The 18,613-nt window shown below is 44.2% G+C and overlaps 2 protein-coding genes across 3 annotated transcripts in view; one reads left to right on the top strand and one right to left on the bottom strand.

Moving 5' to 3' along the window:
• LOC119967394 (intron Large complex component GCFC2-like) overlaps positions 1-1,669 on the top strand; it is a 62,602-nt gene extending 60,933 nt beyond the window's left edge. For both annotated transcript variants that reach the window (XM_038799898.1, XM_038799899.1), the window contains one exon: positions 364-1,669. In XM_038799898.1, coding sequence (XP_038655826.1) covers positions 364-481 — 118 coding nt within the window. In that variant the 3' untranslated portion in view covers positions 482-1,669. The remainder of the gene's footprint in view (positions 1-363) is intronic.
• mrpl19 (mitochondrial ribosomal protein L19) lies at positions 1,626-15,106 on the bottom strand. Its single transcript, XM_038799900.1, has 6 exons — positions 14,975-15,106; positions 8,028-8,151; positions 6,327-6,445; positions 3,664-3,798; positions 2,425-2,606; positions 1,626-2,210 (listed from the first exon to the last, which is right to left on the bottom strand). The coding sequence occupies exons 1-6, from the start codon at positions 15,027-15,029 to the stop codon at positions 1,989-1,991; spliced, it is 837 nt and encodes a 278-aa protein (XP_038655828.1). The 5' UTR covers positions 15,030-15,106; the 3' UTR covers positions 1,626-1,988.
• Positions 15,107-18,613: the final 3,507 nt, after the last annotated feature.

The raw sequence follows: 18,613 nt of genomic DNA, 5'->3' as shown, positions 1-18,613 counted from the left end.
TGATAGGTGTGAATTTTCTTAATATGCAACTTCGAAAGGGATACATGGAGTTCTTTGTATGTACATTAAGTTGATCCATGTGTTATGAAGTATCAAAGATCGGAGTTGTTCTATGCAAAGACCCCTTACCAGCATGCATATTGGTATTGTTTAATTGTCGTGTTCAGTTGATAATATGCTCTTCGTGAAAACTTGGAAATCTTGCCTATTCAACATAATTAAATCTGCCCCAATAAATCCAGCAAGCAGTCAGTTGTGAATGTATAGTTTACTTATTACGTTTTTGTCTTGTTCAAACTACAAAACTACTTGATCGGATCATTTTACATCCTTGATTTGTAATGACCTTTTTTGTCTCCTCAGAGAAGCAATAAAAGAAATGGTTCAGATGTTAGTCTCGATTCATGCCTTGGATCATACTGAGATCATCACTACTGAGTGTAAACTAGACTATTTAGAATGGATTTTCAAGGGAAACTGATCTGTATGTGAACTCTGGTCATGCATTATTTAAAGATAATACCTGAACAATGAAATCTTTCACCATAGTGATGCATTTACTAATGGTATGATCCTCAACTATGTTTGTCTTGTTTAAAGATAATTATTGATAAAACTTTTAATTCTACATGATCTCAAACCAGTCTCTTGAATACTTTGTAATGTATGAGAAACAACCAATTTACAGAATTCAGACATGAAAATTTGTCACCAATGTACTTTGTTTTGTGTATGGAGACTGGCCCCAGGCTCAAGAAATTTTGTGATTGAGCTAAACAGGAACTTTCAAGTTCTGGCTCTGCATCTTAAGGGAAGATTGATTGTCATGTTAGTTAATTTCCCATTCTGTTTTATATCATATTATAATATGGTCAGACTACACCTAAATGGCAGCTGTGATTTGGGTGATGAAGCAAAGAAATTCCGCTCCTGTGGGAGGAAACCCACGCAGGCACGGGGAGAACATGCAGACTCTGCACAGACTGTGACCTAGCAGGGAATCGAACCAGGGACCCTGGTGCTGTGAAGCCACAGTGCTATTCACTTGTGCTACCGTTCTGCCCTTTGTAGAGCCTATCTTTACTGTTTGTTGATTCTAATTTATGTATTGTCTTGAATGTTTAAACTTTGTAGAGGAAAGTATTTTCTCCCTTGAGATCGTCAATCCTTCTGTGTTGGATCACTGTCCTACTGATTCTGTTCCTTGATTTTATCATCTGGGAAAACATGCCAAGCTTTTGTTACATTGGCTTCTTGGGTCTGTGGATTATCTGTTGCTGTAAAGTAACCATACAGACTTTTAAATAATCAGCATATATATCATTTATAAGAAATGTTAATTTTTCAATAAATTAATTTTAATTTTGTAAAATGTGACATTTATCATCCTAACCAAGAATTGCATTCTTCCTGACTGAAAATTCTGGATCTATGTCCTTCCTCTTCCTTTAAAGTCACAGACACACATATTCCAACAATGAAGATCACCAAGGATCAAAACTGGAGCTACTACATCAGGATTGTTGGGAGTGCATTTGGAGGTTGAGCTTTCTTCTCCACACTAGCTCTGGCCAATTTTGATTTCTTTTACCTTGTCCCAGATGAGTATCTATACTGGTGGCGCCTTTTTGCAGTGTTTCAAATATTTGAAATAAATGTTTATTTTTTCAACTTTACAGGTAAATGGCATTAAGTGAACCAAAGAATTGCAAGAATCCAATAATAAACATATCTTTGTGAAAGTACTGATTAATCTGTTTCAAAACAAACCCTCAAAGTTTAGCATTATTACCAGTGATCAAGCAACGGGAATGCTCATCCAAGAAAGATGAATGCTGTAGGTGCCTTTTTAAAATCTGAGCATAACATGGCCGAAACATCAATTCGAGCAGTGTCTAATTTTTGTCTCTGGCACCAACAGTTAGGACAATTTTTCAATCATACTGGCAGTGCTTGATTCCTATATGCACAAACATGCCCTAGAAGTGTCATTTATTCAGCTCCTTTTGTAAATACAGCTCCATGTTTTTCTCAATCTGGGATGCATCATATTCTCTCATCATATCATGTTCAAGCCATGGTCGATCATGCTTTTTGGCTTCCTCCATTTGCTCTTCTGTGAGGCACAGATCAAATCGAATACCCTGCACCTTGAACTGTGGACGTTCCCAACGTTTTGACCATGGTTTTGGTTTCATTTTTACTTTCAGCTGTTTGAAAATAAAAGTAGTCAGTAAATACAGCTCGTGGCAATTTAAGAGATTGCACTTCGTTATTTACACTGCACGTTTTGGTAATTAAAAAACAAATCACCATTTATCACCTAGCCTGGAATTTGAAAGCGTCAATGGATTATGAAAAATACACCTGTAAAATTGAAATCAAATGTCCATGTAACTTTGATGGATGGAAGCAGTTTCTTACCAGATTTATGGGGACTTCAGAACTAGTAGTGTATGGTAAAGGTTTCATGTTAAAATCAAAAGTGCTATACTCCGGTAGAGCATCACGTAGGTACATTAAGTTATCATCCAGTCTCTTTTCCAGCTTCAGCACTTCAATCTGCTGCATTCGAGGGCTATAAATATCATAACAGATCTCAACACCTAGAATGAAGAGGAAGCATCACGAATTTAACCAACACGGTGTTATGATCACAGTATTTGTTAATTGCTAGCAAGTCAAATCCCAGAGGAAAACGTGGCCTGCAGGCCATAATTGTTTGTATTCTGAAAATGTACTAATCTCAGTAGCAAGAAGTCCAGTAACACTTATGGGATTAAATAAAAATGAAGTGAAAAGTTTATTAACAAGAAAAATAGCACACAAGTTACACATTTCAAAATAGTCTTACAGAATTTTGCGCCCAAAAGATTCCATACGTGGTCAGACCCAAAAGTGAACACCATCGACGCAACACTTTCTTATAGACGTTTGACTATAAAAATCCAATAATATTACCCAAGGCAAAGCTGCTGTTGCTTTAGGAAAGGTAGACCATACGGCCTCTCAAAATCTCTTCCACTCTGGCATGGAAGTATCTTTTATCCACATCGACCTTTAGTGCAGCAGTCTCTGATTTGAACCGACAAAAACCTCACCGATCGCACCTGACCTTTAGCACAGGAAACGTGGCCCGCACCCGACCTTTAGAATGAGACACATGGTTGTTTGCACCATTTATCTTGCGAACCCTCTCCTATAAGCAGAATCACAGATGACGGCAGGGATTGGATTACAGGGATCCTGTGGGTACATCTTTCTTGTCATAGAATCTCCACAGTGCAGAAGGCGGTCGTTGAGTCAGCATCGACCTTCCGAAAGGGCTTCCCCCCACCTGAGCCCACCCTATTTCTGTAACCCCACTTAATCTGCACATCTTTTCCGGCATGAAGGGGAATTTAGCATAGCCAATTTACCCACGATGCACATCTTTAAATTTTATTTACTTTAGACTATAGTTATCCTAGGCTTTGACCATTGTAACGCAAGTAGGCCTAGGCCAATACAATTGGTCCCGAATATTCTAGGTGGCCCCTATTATTTATCTTTTCTAATTAGTAAGTTTAATGTTTTAAAAAGTTATTTATTTTAAACCAGTAAAATTCTAATCACCTTCAAAATGATTGAGACTAATTTAAAAGTCAAACTTTAAAAACTTACCTTGTCCATCTATGATATTCCTGAGAACAAAGGTAGCCCCTAATCCTTTTCCTGATCTTTGGGTGCAGATTCCAACAAATCTGTTGACTTTGCTATTAGCATTTGTGTCTGCCATACTAACACCAAGGATACTTCCTATTGGCAAAAAGGGTGACACTGTTAAAGAGTGGTGTAGAAATATAATTTGCTGAACATTTGAAGTGAAGTATGCCAAATAAGCTCCTTGATCTGGGACTTCCACACTTTTTAAACTCCAATTTGTCTGCTACAGTCCATTGTGACCAAGCAAAGAGAACAGTCTCCATTTGCTGTATTAGGAAAAAGGTAGTGCATTTTCCAAGTCAGCTTCCATTTAAAAATGTTCCAAAAGTAAAATATTTTTGCAAAAATAAATCTCAAACTGATTTTAAAAAATATTTTGTTTCAACTAGTACATATTCATTTTGATGTTTATATTGCACCACATCTGAGTGTAGTTGTAATTAATTATTTTATCTGTTTGCGTTCACAAAAAGATGTAAATGACATTCTTAACCGATGGGAAGTAAAACTATTGTGAATGATTACATATATATCCAAGGGATACCGTCACCTAGTTAATTCTTTAACTGAAGTTGCAAGCATTGTTTCATACATCTCTTGCAGCTAAAAATCACCAGGGGACAAGTATATACAAATATTATTACGGTGGAGCTGAATGGACAGTGCTACGTATTTAAAGTATATTGCAAAAATGTAAAGCTGCTGCACTGAAGACAAATTTTACAAAAGCAAAATACTACTGCCGTTGGAAAATTTATGCTGAAAATATTCAAATCAAATTTTACAAATACTATTAATTCACGCAAGGTGTAAAATTAGTATTAATTTATAAACTTAAGTAGGTGGCATTAAAAGGTTCTCTGTTGGGTTCATTAGACTGCTTGAATACTGAAAGACCAAGTTGGACAAGGGTTGTACTGGGCAGAATCATACCAAGGTTGTGAAAACAAGAGGTGTATTTGTGCATTATTACTAACAGTATAGCAACCTCACAGTATATTTTGTTAATATATCTGCATTTTGTGTCTCAGCAGTCCTTCCAAGTACATAGGCAGCATTTGGGATAATTTCTGTCTGCCCCTACCTACCTCTTTGAGGAGGTAACAAGGAAGTTAGACAAAGAAGAACCAGTGGACGTGACTTATTTAGATTTCCAGGCGGCCTTTGACAAGGTGCCGCATAGGAGACTGTTAAATAGGTTAAGAGCCCATGGTGTTAAGGCTACAATCCTGGCATGGATAGAGGATTGGCTGACTGGCAGAAGGCAAAGAGTGGGGATTAAGGGGTCATTTTCAGGATGGCAGCAGTGACTTGTGGCATGCCTCAGGGGTCTGTGCTGGGACCCCCATAACTTTTCACAATACAACATTAATGATCTGGAGTAAGGAACTGAAGGCACTGTGATACAAAGCTCTGTCGAGGGGCAGGTAGTATTGAGGAAGCAAGGGGGCTGCAGAAGGATTTGGACGAGCTAGGAGAGTGGGCAGTGAAGTGGAAAATGAAATACAATGTGGAAAAGTGTGAGGAATTGGAAGGAGGAATTTAGGCACTGGCTATTTTCTAAATAGGGAACTGCTTAGGAAATCAGAAGCAGAAAGGGACTTGGGAGTCCTTGTTCACGGTTCTCTTAAGGTTAACGTGCAGGTTCAGTCGGCAGTTAAGGCAAATGCAATGTTAGCATTCATGCCACGAGGGCTAGAATACAAGACCAGGGATGTACTTCTGAGACTGTATAAAGCTCTGGTCAGACCCCATTTGGAGTATTGTGAGCAGTTTTGGGCCCCATATCTAAGGAAGGCTGTGCTGGCCTTGGAAAGGGTCCAGAGGAGGTTCACAAGAGTGATCCCTGGAATTAAGAACTTGTCGTATGAGGAACGGCTGAGGACTCTCGGTCTGTACTCGTTGGAGTTTAGAAGGATATGGGGGGATCTTATTGAAACTTACAGAATACTGCGTGGACATGGAGAGGATGTTTCCATTTGTAGGAAAAACTAGAACCAGAGGACACCATCTCAGACTGAAGGGACGATCCTTCAAAACAGACGAGGAATTTCTTCAGCCAGAGGGTGGTTAATCTGTGGAACACTTTGCCGCAGAAGGCTGTGGAGGCCAAAGCACTGTGTCTTTTAAGACAGAGATAGATAGTTCTTGATTAATAAGGGGATCAGGGGTTATGGGGAGAAGGCAGGAGAATGGGGATGAGAAAATATCAGCCATGATTGAATGGCGGAGTAGACTCGATGGGCCGCGTGGCCTAATTCTGCTCCTATGTGTTATGCCCCTGATCTCATCAGTTTTGCAACTCAAAATTAAGTTGTGACACAATGACCACAAAAAAGTCAATAAGACGAGTGCCCAAAAATTTGCTTTTAATGCAATCATTGCCCTGTATAAATTAAGCAATTTATATAAAACAGAAAATTGCACTGTTATCACGAGCTGTGCGTGGCATCACACGGGCTCAACAATCATATAGCTGTAATATAACAGCTCTCTGACATGACCCATGAAAAGTTTAATAAAGAATTTTCTTCTCCATGCAAATGCTACAAGTGTCCAGCTATATGTAAGGAAGTGTGATTTATTAAGACGCGATTTATTACACATATAATATAACTAACCTACGTAGAATTCTGGTATATTCAGCACTTTCCGTCTCTGAATCATATCCTTTCTCTCTATACTGAATTTTAGAGGATTTGTTCGGCCTCTTCGCATTATGAACTCAGGACTGACAAACCTGTAAGAGAATAGTTCAGTTTATTTGAAAATATTCAGCAATCAGGATGGAGGAAGTAATAATTATTTGTTTTTCTTTATTCTTTCATGGGATGGGCCCTTCCGCAATTACCCTTGAACTGAACATTTCAGGGGGTCTGAGTCTTGAGTCACACATAAACCAGACCAGGTAAGTTCAGCAAATGTCCCTCCCTAAAGGACAATAGTGGACCAGATGGGTCTTCACAACAATCGATGATGGGCCTAGCCTATTCCAGATTTGTTTATTGAATTTGAATTTCACCAGCTGCTGTAGTTGGATTTGAACCTGTGTCCCCAGAGCAGTAGCCTGAGCCTCTGGATTACTAGTCCAGTGACATTACCATTATACAACCATCTCCTCCTAAAACTTGTTCTGTGAAAACTTCAAAGATTAATCTATCATTAAGTAAAGAAACTGGAATTTTAGTGCAGGAAGATACCAGCCAGTCCTTTCTAGACTGTGATCACATTTGGTCTGTACAGGAGATATTTTTGCTGGGTCCTATTTCTTCCCTCAATAAATCCTATTTTCCTGCTTTCTCCCCATATCCTGATATCTTTAAATAATTGTGTATCATAGAATCCTTACAGTGCAGAAGAAGACCATTCAGCTCATCAGGTCGGCAAAGACTCTCTGAAAGAGCACCCTACCTAGACCCAGTCCCCTGCCCTATCCCCATAACCCTGTAACCCCAACTAACTTGCACAGCTTTTGGACTCTTATGGGTCAATTGATCGTGGGCAATCCACCTAATTTACATATCTTTGGGGCTGGTTTAGCACAGGGCTAAAGAGCTGGCTTTTAAAGCAGACCAAGGCAGGCCAACAGCACGGTTCAATTCCTGTACCAGCCTCCCTGAACAGGCGCCGGAATATGGCGACTAGGGGCTTTTCACAGTAACTTCATTTGAAGCCTCACGGTAGCATGGTGGTTAGCATCAATGCTTCACAGCTCCAGGGTCCCAGTTCGATTCCCGGCTGGGTCACTGTCTGTGCGGAGTCTGCACGTCCTCCCCGTGTGTGCGTGGGTTTCCTCCGGGTGCTCCGGTTTCCTCCCACAGTCCAAAGATGTGCGGGTTAGGTGGATTGGCCATGCTAAATTGCCCGTAGTGTAAGGTTAATGGGGGGATTGTTGGGTTACGGGTATACCGGTTACGTGGGTTAAGTAGGGTGATCATTGCTCGGCACAACATCGAGGGCCGAAGGGCCTGTTCTGTGCTGTACTGTTCTATGTTCTATGTTCTAAGCCTACTTGTGACAATAAGCGATTTTCATTTTCATTTCATTTCGTCTTTGAACTGTGGAAGGAAACCGGAGCACCCATTTGTCTTTGCTCTCATACCTCATGATTTTTCAGAAACCTCGGTTACTCTAGTGTGCATATATTTGATTCTTGATGCAATTCATTTTTAGCACCCTTATGACCCTCAATCATGCAAGTTTACAGAATAAAAACATTAGAATATAATTTACTGGGATTAATCTTGTCAATCCTACATTTAAATTAAAATAGCCACACCCTCATCTGATTTTTATGTTAGAGAATTGCTTCTGTAAATTACCTTCTTTGAGTTGCAACTGACTGCGTTTTATCTATGATAACAGGTTTTGACGGAGGCTGAAATTTTGAAGGTTTGTCATCGCCTGTTGAGGAACTTAAAAGCCTTATTGGTGAAAACAGAAGTCCTAAAAATAAAGGAAAAGGAGAGACAATAAGCCTAACTTTAAAGGAAATGTCAAATATCTGCTTTTTAATCATAACGGTATCCAAAATAATATATCCCATCCAACCTGTAGCACTTACATTCCTGTCTGACAAGAATTACAATTTCGACTGGTGAGTCTGAGTAGCCAATGTACAAAAGGAAAATGTAGAATGATATTTATGTCTATACTTGAGTTTATTTTGAAGATAGTTTAAATGTTACTATTCATTAAATCCATATATTACTTTTCTAACCAAAGCCTTTTATTGTGCCATTTTAACTAGGTTCTTAAAAAAATTACTGACAGGTTAAAACCTTTCTTATCCCTTCGGCCTTTCTCACTAAATTGTGATTCCTATGTCATACTATATATATATATATATATAATATGTATATATACTCCACCCACCAAGGACATTTTATGAGGAAAATATATCTGGGAAATTTATTTACAACCCATTTAAGCAATCAAGACTGGCTTAGATCATCTCTGTGGCTCTGAATACCCAGTCTTTTGTAAGAGTTGACATCCATCCCAACCAGAAACAAGTCCAGCTCTCACCCGAGGATAAAAGAGGATTCAAAATGCTCTGATCACACTGGACACAATCTAAGATAGGATATCAGACAAGCAGTCCTACAGCAGCGACAAAAACATGCATTTATATGGCACCTTTAATATAAAACAAAGCAAGGCACTTTAAAGGAATGAAATACAGCAAAATCTGACATCAAGACAATATTATGGAAGATGGGCAAAAGCTTGATCAAACCGGTAGAGTTTAAGAAACATTTTAAAAGAACAAAGAGAGCCAGAGTCAAAGCGATGAGGGAGAAGTCCAGAGTTGAGGGCTGAGGCAGCTGATGGCAGGACCAACAATGGTGCCTCGATCAAACTCAGAGATGCTCAAAAGGCCAGAATTAGATGAATACAGATATCATGGAGGGTTTGGGGCTGGAGGGGATTCTGAAAAGATAAGAGGGGTGAAAACACAGAAGGATTTGAAAACAACAATAGGATTTTTAAAATCGAGGCATTACTTGACCAGGAGCCTATGTAGGCCAGTGGGCACAGAGGTGATGGATGAACTGGACTTAGTGCGAGTGAGAACTTCGGCAGCAGTTTTGGATGCCCTTAACTTTACAGAGTGGAATGTGGGAGGTTGTCCACAGGGCCGGCTCAAGGTACCGGCAACTCGGGCAGTCGCCCGGGGCGCCATGTGCTAGGGGGCGCCATGAAGGAGTGCGTGACCGGCGTCAGAGACCCGGCGCCGCGTAAAAGACTCGGGTCCTGCGCATGCGCAGTTGGGCCGGCGCCAACCAGCGCATGCGCGGTGGCCGCCCCGCACAAACATGGCGGATGGATCCAGGCTCGCCGGTGGTCACTCCGGTCCCCCGCCCCCCCATGCCCGCCCCCCCCCGGCCCCCTCCCCCCCAAGGGCGCCGAAGTTCAGCTTGCCCGGGGCGCCAGCAACCCTAGGGCCGGCGCTGGTTGTCCAGGACTGTGTTGAATCAAGTCTAGATGTAGCAAAGGTATGGATGAGGGTTTTGGCAGTAGATGAGTTGAGGCACGACAGTGGCAGGTGATGATACAGAGATGAAAATAGGTGGTCTTAATAACAGATGTGCGAGGGCAGCATGGTGGCGCAGTGTAGCACGGCTGCCGCATAGCGCCGAGGACCTGGGTTCCATCCCTGCACCGGTCAATTTTCGTGTGAGTTTGCTATGTCTACGTGGGTCTCACCCCCAATATCCAAAGATGAATGAAATGAAATGAAAATCGCTTATTGTCACAAGTAGGCTTCAAATTAAGTTACTGTGAAAAGCCCCTAGTCGCCACATTCCGGCGCCTGTCCGGGGAGGCTGGTACGGGAATCGAACCGTGCTGCTGGCCTGCTTTAAAAGCCAGCGATTTAGCCCAGTGAGCTAAACCAGCCCCTCGGTGCAGGGTAGGTGAATTGGCCACATTAAATTGTCTTTTAATTGGACAAAAAGGTAACAGATGTGTGGTTGGAAACTCATCTCCGGGTCAAATATAAAACCAGGCTTGCAAACAGTCTGCTTCCGCCTCAGACAGTTGCCAAGGAGTGAGACAGTAGCTAGAGAATGGGATTTGCACCAGGGACTGAAGACCTGATCAGTAACGATGCTGCGTGCATCACTGTTGACTGCGGAGATCACCTTTTTGCTTCCAATCCCAGCTGCATCAATAAACACCTGGCCATCCATGGAAAACACTGACAAAGAGGAGAAGTGGAGTGGTCAGCTGCCGTATTCAGTGAAATATTTAAAGCTCTCAGGTCTTTCAATGAGGTTAGTGGGTTCAGGATGGCTTGGGGTTTTGGGTTGTAGGGGTCAATGTATAGATGGGAGGATAGGTGTGTCAGGAGGATAGTTGAGTTCAGGGATAGGTAGTCAGTCGGGGAGGATGGGCAGTTGGGTCAGGGGGTGAAATTTCAGGTCATTTAGATTGGTGGGTTGGGTTGCCCTGGTAATCACGGAGTTACACCAGAGGCTAAACAGGCTAATGATTTTAGGATAAGTAGCTGGATGAGTAATGCATATCTAGTTCAAGGTCTCAGTACGTTTTTGGAGTGGTTGGAATTCCTGAGATGGAGGGGCTGTGAGCCCCTTCCTCCCTCGCCTCATTACCAGCCTCCCCGGACAGGCGCCGGAATGTGGCGACTAGGGGCTTTTCACAGTAACTTCATTGAAGCCTACTCGTGACAATAAACGATTTTCATTTTTTCATTAAACACCCTCACTAGCAGAGTCCTGAGGTTCCCCGGGAATTCCACAGGGAACCGTCTTGGCCCCTAGCCTCTCCCGTCTGCTCGTTCCCATAGCCTCCACCACCTCCACCAGCCCATTGGGGGCTCCCAGCCACTCCACCCTCGGGAATTCACCCTCCCTATCCTCTTCAACCCCCTCCAAACCTCCCTATCCCTGTAATCCCCTACAACCCTCTCTGTAACCTTCTCGAGTCCCAACCCTCCCTATCCCTGTAATCCCCTCCAGCTCCTACTCCTACAACCCTCCCTATCTCTGTAACCTCCTCCAGTCCCTACAACCCTCCCTATCTGTAACCTCCTCCAGCCCCTACAACCCTCCCTATCTCTGTAACCTCCTCCAGCCCCTACAACCCTCCCTATCTCTGTAACCTCCTCCAGCCCCTACATCCCTCCCTATCTCTGTAACCTCCTCCAGTCCCAACAACGGGGCAGCAGGGTAGCATGGTGGTTAGCATAAATGCTTCACAGCTCCAGGGTCCGAGGTTCGATTCCCGGTTGGGTCACTGTCTGTGTGGAGTCTGCACGTCCTCCCCCTGTGTGCGTGCGTTTCCTCCGGGTGCTCCGGTTTCCTCCCACAGTCCAAAGATGTGCGGGTTAGGTGGATTGGCCATGCTAAATTGCCCGTAGTGTCCTAATAAAAGTAAGGTTAAGGGGGGGGTTGTTGGGTTACGGGTATAGGGCGGATACGTGGGTTTGAGTAGGGTGATCATGGTTCGGCACAACATTGAGGGCCGAAGGGCCTGTTCTGTGCTGTACTGTTCTATGTTCTATCAGTCTAAGAGGTATTCGTGAGGGTCCCACACAAAACATATCAGCCCGCCGGAAGTTTAAAATTCCGGGCAATTACAGTGAATATGTACACATCAGGAATTCCTCAGGGTCCCAACCTGCAGCTATGTTCAGGACATCACCACTCTTGATACCAGACCAAATGGCTTTGGTGGCTCCAATATTTAATAGCGATTTAATATTTCAGCCTGTCCAGTACTTGATGTCAGACGAGCAGTTTGATAATTTAGCAACAGCAGATAAGTAGAGAGAGATGGCGGTGATGGTAGAGTTGTGTGTTGTTATTGTACATATGAAAACTGACTCGATGATTCAAACAATGTCACAGAGGGCAAGGCGTAGTTGAGAATTAGGAAGCAGTGAAGGATACCCGATTATCAGGAACACGAGATAACAGTATGGTAGCAAGAGAAAGCATTGCAAGCGATACCCAGGCTACAATTTGATAACTCGTTGAGAGCTGTACCACTCAGCTGGGCAACAGGGAGAAGCGATGGAGGATGGTGCTATGATCAACCATGTCGAAGGAACTGGACAGGTGCAGAAGAACAAGGAGGAAAATTTCATTTCTCAGTCACATAGGATGTAGCACAGAGGCGGAGGATGGGGATTCATGCCAACAGTGAAAGAACTGGAGCTTGAGCTCCGTGTAAATGCCGGACCCGTACCCACACCTTAGAAAGGAATATTGTCAAGGTTTAGCATATGTATGAAGAACAGATGGGCGCCATGGACAGAAGTTTGGAAACGTCCTGAGATAGGAGCACAGGGGCAGAAAGAGGTGCGATTTGGAAAAACACTCGATGGGTAAGAGTGGGAAATAAATCAAGGCAAAGAATAAAGAACAATACAGCAGAGGAAAAGGCCCTTCGGCCCTCCAAGCCTGCGCCGATCCAGACCCCTATCTAAAACTGTCGCCTATTTTCTATGGATCTGTATCCCTCTGCTCCCTGCCCATTCATGTATATGTCTAGATACATCTTAAATGACGCTATCGTACCCGCCTCTACCACCTCCGCTGGCAGTGCGTTCCACGCACCCACCACCCTCTGCATAAAGAATTTTCCAAACATATCTCCCTTAAACTTTTCCTCTCTCACCTTGAACTCGTGACCCCTAGTAATTGAGTCCCCCACTCTGGGGGAAAAAGCTTCATGCTATCCACCCTGTCTATACATGATTTTGTAGACCTTAATGAGGTCCCCCCTCAACCTCCGTCTTTCTAATGAAAATAATCTTAATCTACTCAACCTCCCTTCATAGCTAGCGCCCTCCGTACCAGGCAACATCCTGGTGAACCTCCTCTGCACCTTCTCCAAAACATCCACATCCTTTTGGTAATGTGGCGACCAGAACTGTACGTAGTATTCCAAATGTGGCCAAACCAAAGTCTTGTACAACTGTAACACGACCTGCCAACTCTTGTACTCAATACCCATTCCGATGAAGGAAAGCATGCCGTATGCCTTCTTGACCACTCTATCGACCTGCACAGCCACCTTCAGGGTACAATGGATCTGAACACCCAGATCTCTCTGTACATCAATTTTCCCCAGGGCTTTTTCATTTACCGTATCGTTCGCTCTTGAATTGGATCTTCCAAAATGCATCACCTCGCATTTGTTCGGATTGAACTCCATCTGCCATTTCTCCGCCCTACTCTCCAATCTATCTACATTCTGCTGTATTCTCTGACAGTCCCCTTCACTATCTGCTACTCCACCAATCTTAGTGTCATCTGCAAACTTGCTAATCAGACCACCTATACCGTCCTCCAGATCATTTATGTATATCACAAATAACAGTGGTCCCAGCACGGATCCCTGTGGAACACCACTGGTCACAGTTCTCCATTTTGAGAAACTCCCTTCCACTACTACTCTCTGTTTCCTGTTGCCCAGCCAGTTCTTTATCCATCTCACTTGTACACCCTGGACCCCATGAGACTTCACTTTCTCCATCAGCCTACCATGGGGAACCTTATCAAATGCCTTACTGAAGTCCATGTATATGATATCTACAGCCCTTCCCATATCAATCAACTTTGTCACTGCCTCAAAGAATTCTATTAAGTTGGTAAGACATGACCTTCCCTGCACAAAACCATGTTGCCTATCACTGATGAGCCCATTTTCTTCCCAATGGCAATAGATCCTATCCCTCAGTATCTTCTCCAGCAGCTTCCCTACCACTGATGTCAGGCTCACCGGTCTAAAATTATCTGAATTATCCCTGCTACACTTCTTAAACAAGGGGACAACATTAGCAATTCTCCAGTACCTCACCCGTGTTCAAGTATGCTGCAAAGATATCTGTTAAGGCCCCAGCTATTTCCCCTCTCACTTCCCTCAGTAACCTGGGATAGATCCCATCCGGACCTGGGGACTTGTCCACCTTAATGCCTTTTATAATACCCAACGCATCCTCCCTCCTTATGCCGACTTGACCTAGAGTAATCAAACATCTATCCCTAACCTCAACATCCATCATGTCCCTCTCCTTGGTGAATACCGATGCAAAGTACTCGTTAAGAATCTCACCCATTTTCTCTGACTCCACGCATAACTTTCCTCCTTTGTCCTGGAGTGGGCCAACCCTTTCTCTAGTTACCCTCTTGCACCTTATATATGAATAAAAGGCTTTGGGATTTTCCTTAACCCTGTTTGCAAAAGATATTTCATGCCCCCTTTTAGCCCTCTTGATTCCTCGTTTCAGATTGGTCCTACATTCCCGCTATTCTTCCAAAATTTCGTCTGCCTTCAGTCGCCTGGACCTGATGTATGCTTCCTTTTTCCTCTTAGCTAATCTCACAATTTCACCTGTCATCCAAGGCAGACTCATTGAATCAAATAACCGAAGAGCGGGGAACAGTGAGACTGACCACGCCAAAGGAGTTATTTGTGACCTTGATTAGGGCCATGTTGCTGCCCAGGGACAGTAACCCTCCCGGGGAGGTCCCAGAGCCTTGCAGGGAATGAATACAAGTTAAAGGACCTATGGGATTTCGCGGAAGCGATTCCACTCTCATAGTTAAACGGGCTGCCAGTGTGGTATCTATTCCTGGGAGCGGTTGAGCTAGATTCAGATCCAAGTTCACTCCATCGGTGTCACCTGCACAGGTTTTGAATCAAAAGCAAAGGCAGACTCGGCGGCTGAGGGCCGTCCCGCTCCAGGACGGGAGCTCGCGCCACCCGCGTTCCATCCCAACGGTCACTCACTCACGTTTACTGGCGCTGAGGGCTCGCCACCCCAACACAACCGCTTCAACTGCCGCCATCTTGCCCTCAACTCTCCACTGCGCAGCCTCGGCGAGACCGAGCGCTGACGGGAAGCGGCGAGACTCAAACCCGAGGGCACGCGCGAGTGCGAGCGACAGGAATGGGGCGGGGAGCCAGGATCACTGATAATTCAGTGAAATGGGGTGGGGGCTGGGGAACGGAGCAAACAAACCTGCTTTTCTAAAAATAAAAACAAAATACTGCAGTTTGAAATAAAAAAATAAAATGCTGGAAAAACTCAGCCAGTCTAGCAGCGTCTACGGAGAGAGGAACAATAGTTAACGTTTCGAGTCTGTCTGTAGAGAGTTTGCATATTCTCCCCATGCCTGTGTGGGTTTAACCCCCAACCCAAAGATGTGCATGATAGGTGGATTGGCCACATTAATTGCCCTGTAATTGGGGGGGGGGGGGGGGGGGGGATAATTGGGTACTCTAAATAAAAAACAACAACCAAACAAAAAAATAACATTCTATTTGTGTTCCTAATTACTTGCTGTACCTGCATACTAGTCTGTTATGATTCATGCACTAGGATACTCAAATTCCTCTGCATTGCAGAGCTCTGCGATCTCTCACCATTTAGATAATGCTTTTTTATGCTTCCTGCCAAATGGACAATTTCATATCTTCCCAATTATATTCCATTTGTCAGATATTTGTCCACACACTTAACATGTCTATGTCTCCTTGGAACATCTTTATGGCCTCTTCACAAATTGCTGATCTACCTATCTTTGTGTCATCAGCAAATTTGGCAACCATCGCTTCATCCAAACCATTTACATAAACTTGAGTTTCCAGCACTGATCCCTGTGGCACACCACTTCTTGCATCTTGCCACCCTGAAAAAGACCCATTTCCGTCTACTCTCTGCTTCCTGTTAGTGAGCCAGCCTTCTATCAATGCCAATATGTTACCCCCTATGAGCTTTTATTTTCTGTAATAACCTTTGATGTGGCACTTTATCAATAGCCTTCTGGATATCTAAGGATGGTACATCCACTTGTTCCCCTTCATCCACAGCGCAGGTTACTTCTTCGAAGAACTCCAATAAGCTGGTTAAACATATTTCTCTTTCACAAAATCATGTTAACCCCATCTGATTACCGTGAGCCTATCCAAGTGCCCTGCTATAATTTCTTTAACAATAGCTTCTAACATTTTCCCCATGACGGATGTTGAGCTAACTTGCCTGCAGTTTCCTGCTTTCCATCTCCCTTTTTGAATAATGGAGTTACATTTGTTGTTTTCCAATCTAATGGGACCTACCCCAAATCTAAGGAGTTTTGGAAAACAAGAGAGTTCAGGTGTTTCACCATTAGCCAGTGACTGGGAGAGCTCTCTATCTTCTGTGCGTCACTGGTCTATTCTTATTTGGTTATCACGCGAGACATTTGTTTCATTACATTCATCATAGAAGAGGTTTTGCTGGAGGCAATGATCCTTACCTCTGTGTGTGATATCACTCCTTTTCAGTGAGTGTCATCAGTGTGACCCAGCTCCTTACGCACATACTCAGTAGTTATCATTAGAATTAACCTTTTACAGGTGGAGGAGTTTCCGCGGCTGCCGCCAAGGGGGGGTGTAGGACTGGGTGCTTTCGGGGACGTGGGTCGGGGAAGGGAAGATCTCGGCTATTTACCAACTGATGGAGGAGGAGGAGGCCTCAGTAGATGAGCTCAAAGCGAAATGGGAGGAAGAGCTAGGGGAAGAGATTGAGGATGGGACATGGTCGGACGCCCTGGAGAGGGTGAATTCTTGCTCCTCTTGCGCACAGCTCAGCCTAATTCAGCTGAAGGTGCTGCACAGGGCTCACATGACGGGGGCAAGAATGAGCCGGTTTTTCGGAGGGGAAGACGGGTGTGGGAGGTGTTCGGGTGGCCCGGCAAACCACACCCATATGTTTTTGGCATGTCCGGCTCTGGAGGGATTTTGGAAGGGGGTGGCGGGGATTTTGTCGGAAGTGGTTGGGTCTAGGGTCAGGCCGGGCTGGGGGCTCGCGATCTTTGGGGTAGCTTCGGAGCCGGGAGTGCAGGAGGCGAGAGAGGCCGGCATTCTGGCCCTTGCGTCTTTAGTAGCCCAGCGCAGGATTCTGTTACAGTGGAGGGATACGCGGGCCCCGAGTTCGGAGACCTGGGTCAACGACATGGCTGGGTTCATTAAGTTGGAGAGGATGAAATTTGCCCTAAGGGGGTCGGTACAGGGTTTTTTTTGGCGGTGGCAGCCTTTTCTCGATTTCCTGGTGAAGTGGTAGAGAGTGGTTGGTCAAGTGGGGGGGGGGGGGGGGGGGGGGGGGGGGGGGGCGGTTTGCGGCGGTGGGTTTGTTATGTTATTTTCTTCTTTCTTGTATTGCTATTTGTTATTTATTTTGGGGGGGAGAGTTGTTTTGTTTTGGCGTGGAAACACGCTTTGTTTGTTTTAAATTGCGGGAGAAAATTTGTTATTGTTATTTGTTATTTGGGGCCTCACAGTAGCATGGTGGTTAGCATCAATGCTTCACAGCTCCAGGGTCCTAGGTTCGATTCCCGGCTGGGTCACTGTCTGTGTGGAGTCTGCACGTCCTCCCTGTGTGTGCGTGGGTTTCCTCCGGGTGCTCCGGTTTCCTCCCACAGTCCAAAGATGTGCGGGTTAGGTGGATTGGCCATGCTAAATTGCCCGTAGTGTAAGGTTAATGGGGGGATTGTTGGGTTACGGGTATACGGGTTACGTGGGTTTAAGTAGGGTGATCATTGCTCGGCACAACATCGAGGGCCGAAGGGCCTGTTCTGTGCTGTACTGTTCTAATAACACTTTGGCTCTGGAGAAGAGTGTTACGGATTTGGACATTAACTCTGTTTCTCTCTCCACAGATACTGCCAGACTGGCTGAAGTTTTCCAGTATTTCCTGGTTTTATGTCTTTCTGTAAACCTGTGTTCCTTTGGGTAATATGGTGATGATGCCTGTTCAGCGAATTCTTTAATTCTCTGGATAGGTTTTCCTGCATCCTCTTGGATGTTATTCTTCTGATGTTATCCCTGATAGACCACCACTGCCGTATTGCTGGTTGTGTGCGCGTATCTCATCAGGCTATCAGGATCAGTTGCTGAAATAGCATCTGTAACTCTATATCTTTGCTGGTCTCATCTCTAATAGAACTCAGTTTCAGTAGGGTAATGAACATTTGTGAGAATGGTTCCAGAAACTGAACTGGACTAGCCATACAAATACCATGGCTACAAGAGCAGGTCAGAGGCTGGGTATTATGCAGCAAATAACTCACCTCCTGACCATCCAAAGCCTGTCCACCACCAAGAAGGTACAAATCACGAGTGTGATGGAATACTCCATTTGCCTGGATGATTGCAACTCCAACAACCAAGAAGCTCAACACCATCCAGCACAAAGCAACTCACTTGATTGGCACCCCATCCATCACCTAAAACATTTACTCCCTCCATCACCAACACACTGTGGCAGCAGCATACCATCTACAAGATGCACTGCAGGAACAATTAGTGAAGGGAAATAAATGCTAGCCTGGTCTGTGGCATTCATTCAAGAGGTATATTCGGGAGCGATACGTTGGTTAGTTTTGAAGCCTCA

This window comes from Scyliorhinus canicula, chromosome 6 (assembly GCF_902713615.1).
Source record: "Scyliorhinus canicula chromosome 6, sScyCan1.1, whole genome shotgun sequence".
Lineage (NCBI taxonomy): Eukaryota > Metazoa > Chordata > Chondrichthyes > Carcharhiniformes > Scyliorhinidae > Scyliorhinus > Scyliorhinus canicula.
The sequence above is the reverse complement of the archived record's forward strand: the minus strand, read 5'-3'. Positions and strand labels throughout refer to the sequence as shown.

Coding starts and splice junctions, on each gene's coding strand:
- mrpl19 (XM_038799900.1), bottom strand. CDS start 15,029: ATGGCGGCAGTTGAAGCGGTTGTGTTGGGGTGGCGAGCCCTCAGCGCC. Junction 8,152..14,974: donor AGCCCTCAGCGCCAGTAAAC/GTGAGTGAGTGA, acceptor CTTTATTTTTAG/GACTTCTGTTTTCACCAATA. Junction 2,607..3,663: donor GAATATCATAGATGGACAAG/GTAAGTTTTTAA, acceptor TCTTCATTCTAG/GTGTTGAGATCTGTTATGAT.